The 3,664-nt window shown below is 41.1% G+C and overlaps 1 protein-coding gene across 2 annotated transcripts in view; it reads right to left on the reverse strand.

Moving 5' to 3' along the window:
- Window positions 1-3,283, reverse strand: part of kpna7 (karyopherin alpha 7 (importin alpha 8)) — a 6,001-nt gene extending 2,718 nt beyond the window's left edge. The window contains exons 1-8 of one of the 2 annotated variants that reach the window (XM_017425614.3): window positions 3,145-3,281; window positions 2,939-3,073; window positions 2,781-2,863; window positions 2,440-2,608; window positions 2,262-2,361; window positions 2,096-2,178; window positions 696-782; window positions 437-613 (exon numbers count right to left, since the gene is read on the reverse strand). In XM_017425614.3, coding sequence (XP_017281103.1) covers window positions 437-613; window positions 696-782; window positions 2,096-2,178; window positions 2,262-2,361; window positions 2,440-2,608; window positions 2,781-2,863; window positions 2,939-3,073; window positions 3,145-3,210 — 900 coding nt within the window. In that variant the 5' untranslated portion in view covers window positions 3,211-3,281. Of the gene's footprint in view, window positions 1-436; window positions 614-695; window positions 783-2,095; window positions 2,179-2,261; window positions 2,362-2,439; window positions 2,609-2,780; window positions 3,074-3,144 lie in introns of both variants that reach the window. The other variant, XM_025007903.2, reaches the window with a different exon arrangement.
- Between the last annotated feature and the right edge of the window lie 381 nt (window positions 3,284-3,664).

The raw sequence follows: 3,664 nt of genomic DNA on the forward strand, positions 1-3,664 counted from the left end.
TAATCATCAAAATTAAACGAAATAAACATTTGAAATATATGAGTTTGTATGTAATGTATGAATATAATATACAAGTTTCACTTTTTAAATGGAATTACTGAAATCAATCTACTTTTTCATGATATTCTAATTTTATGACCAGCACCTGTATGGATAGAGATGAACATAAAAGCAGTTTTTACAAGCCATGCATGCATAGGTGATTTTCCAAAAACTGTCTGCTCAAAACATGCCCACAAAACTCCAGTTCAGGTAGACTGAAACAGAAGATTTGTAAATTTAAGTCATCAACTAATCTTCCAACAGTTACAGCTCAGCGAGATACTTCTACCATTATGTGCAACACTTATCACAGTAGAAATTGCAGGCCTTGGACTTGTCATATACCCCATTCTGGCAACTGCAAGTATCTGAAATTAACGCAAGATTACTGTACCAAAACACAAAACTCTTCATGGCTCATTAGCTCCACCAATCGAGGGACGATGCCAGTTTTCACTATGACATCAATACGATCGTTGCTGCCATCTGTCAGGTAAGAGATTGCCCAGCACGCGTCACACAAGATGTGCTTGTCGCTGAGATGGAACAACTGGATCAAAGGAGGAAGCAGCTAAAAGAAATGAAGGCAGCAATTTTGATATGTTAGTACAACATTCTGGACTGAAAAATGAACCCACTTACACCACACACACCTGTTGGACTGCAGACACAGGTGGATACGGGTTCTTGTTTCGGCAAAGATTAGACAACGTCCATGTAAGGTTGCGCAGGTAGCCAACCTGTAATTCCAAGCCTTCATTAGTTTCAAAACATTAGAAACTGTTGTTGAGAATCCCACAGGTTTCTGTTTGTGGTTCTAGAGAGTACCAGTGCATAAAAGAGGAAATGACAAAAACCTAAACGTCTCAAGCAACGTTATTGAAAACCTGGAGAAAGAAAGTAGCCACAATGCACGTTCAATCCGTTCCACCACTTACGGGAAACCAAAGCTGGTTCTAATACACTATGAAATTACCACTTCTTATGAATTACTACATTCAAAAGATATCTTCCTCAAATATTTAGCAAAGTCATTTCTGCTCAGATGTAATGTTCAAACTGATTTAACACCATGGTACCCACATTTATTTGTATGGGTGAGGATTACGCCACAGTATTTTCGGTGAACTGAAACTTGACAACGTGGAGTGTAATAACTAAAGCCGTATTTACACTGAAGTATCCAGATTTTCATTTTCAATGATTAATAAAGCAGAAGTTACCGAACTGCATGTTGGTAATGTAATCAATGTTGGACATTTTATCCTGCAGTCTGACAAGTAGGAGAAAAACATTTTTATGCATGAACTTGCAAGATTTCCAAGAGCCTACAAATACTTTGCTGGATGGTTGTCTTTTTGGAGTGCATACTGAGCATTTTGTAAAACAGTGAAGGTTATTTTATTGAAATACCCCATTTACGTTTATCAAGTCAGGAGAAGGAAAAAGATAAATAACACTCCAGGCTACATTTTTAAATATTCTTGACTAGTGACATTTCCTTCCTCTGCACATCAGTCCTTTACTTTATAAAAGTGTCACTGTACAGTACATATTGTGAAGTTTATAATCTGGTTTCTTGGCCTTCTAAGCCTAAAGGAGACAACAGCAAAGATATATTTATGTAGAAATCTATTGTGAGTAAACCCTCATTTATGTAAGTTTCTAGCCCCTTTAAAGATCTGTTGCAGATTGTGGTCCTCACGTCGTTTCTCTTTTAGACTTCCCAAGAATTTTTTCTTAACTTAGTAGAACAGCTTTTATTTTGGACCTTGGTCATGGAATGATCAGACCACATTAAAGCTTAATGCTTTTTGTCCTTTTGGGAAGAACTCAAAACTCTTATAAAGCCCATCACTGAAGAGTGCAACTGTTCTTAAGAGATGCTCTTTTTGCATTATGATGATTTTAACTGGTTTCGTTTATGCATTTTGACATTATTTTTAATCCTTGGCTTGTAACATTGGTGCGCCATCTTGACATGGTCTCCTTGTTGGTCTTAAATAAGTAAATGAAGCAACTAAATGTGCCCATCCGAGTCGTTTCAACTTACTGGCGTGTCTGGAGAGATGTGAGCCAACAGTGCTGGGATGACGTTGCATTCAATGAGAATATCTCGATAAGCTGGACCATCACCTGTAGAAGAGGTTGTTCACGGCAGGAAAATACAGTCACGCGTCTTAGACACCCTACAGCAATAAAACAAGTCACGTTTGTACCCGCGATATTTCCTAGAGCCCAGACAGCCTGTTCGCTGATGTGCAACATCGGTGAGGCCAGCAGTTTGATCAAAGCTGGTACGGCCCCATGTTCCACCACCTGAGGGAGAAAAATCATCAGTTTCAGTGACTCAAAATTTCCATTTCCAATACCCAGATTATGTTTAACTATAGACACCTGCTGCGTGTGCCAAGATGTTCCAGAGGCGATGTTGGTGACAGCCCAGGCTGCTTCAAACTGCAGAGCTGGCTCATCGTCCATGGACAGGAAGGACACGAAGCGTGACAGCAGGCCAGCATCAACAATCTCCTTCAGGGGAGGATCACGGCCTTTGGAAAGCAGCTTCCTAACAGGAGAGTGGGCCACAGAAGTCATGCAACTCTACCCCATTACATTAAAAAAAGCAGTAGGATGTTTAATGTGTGCTCCGTTATGAGAAGGCACAGTTTAAATCCTACAGGAGACACTTGGAATTATGCTAATTTTCCTGTCAAACATCATGAAGCTCAGCAGCTCACCTGGCTGCCTGACAGCCTCGGGTCTGAGCTTCTACGCTGCCGTCGTTCACGTCAGCAATGATGTCCTCTATCCTGAAGTCTACCTGAAAGACCCCACCCCCGCCGTCAGCAGCCGCCCTGGTTGTCATTTCTGTGTTTTCAGGAGGCTGGGAACTGACCGTGTCTGTGTCGGGTGAAAGCGCCTCCTCGTCTGGGAGAGAGGACAGCGTTATGTTCCTCCTCTTCAGAAAACATTCGTTCTTCTGAGCTTTGCGCAGCTCCACGCACTCTGTGATCCTCTTCTCTCGAAGTTTCTGCAATTATTAACGGTGCAGTTTAAAGAGAGAGACAAGATATATCTTAATGACCGCGTCTGCCTACTTACTGCTGGATCTTTTCCTTTGTTTTTGAATTTGGAGATGCGCTCATCGGCTGCGTTCTTGGTGGGCATGTTGGGTTACAGCAGGGGCCGTTTGACTCGGATTAATGTAAACTTCTGGTGTCGTCGCTGCTTCTCTGTACGGTTTTAACGAGCAGAACCACCATAGGTGAATCCAATGGGCGCTGATTGCTTTGATGACGTCACGTGCAGCCGGGCGCGCTCCTGGCTGCTCCGGAATAAAGTTTCTCTGCGGGGGATTAATTTGTCATGTGAATTCAACCAAACAAATAGATAACCAATATCTATATGTCCCCATTTTCTTTCCTTTTTAAACTGATATATATTTATATTTGTATATGTGCTTTTAATTTGTCAACAGTGTTCCAATTTAACCAGTTTAGAAGATCCAGGACCACTCTGAATCACATTAGTTAAGTTCACTTTCTGGTGTTATATTATAACATTTCTTGAAGTACCAGCAGGGTCTAAATAGTTTGAATAAACTGCCTGAGTAATATGCAGA

The sequence above is a fragment of the Kryptolebias marmoratus genome, linkage group LG3, assembly GCF_001649575.2.
Source record: "Kryptolebias marmoratus isolate JLee-2015 linkage group LG3, ASM164957v2, whole genome shotgun sequence".
In the NCBI taxonomy this organism is placed as follows: domain Eukaryota; kingdom Metazoa; phylum Chordata; class Actinopteri; order Cyprinodontiformes; family Rivulidae; genus Kryptolebias; species Kryptolebias marmoratus.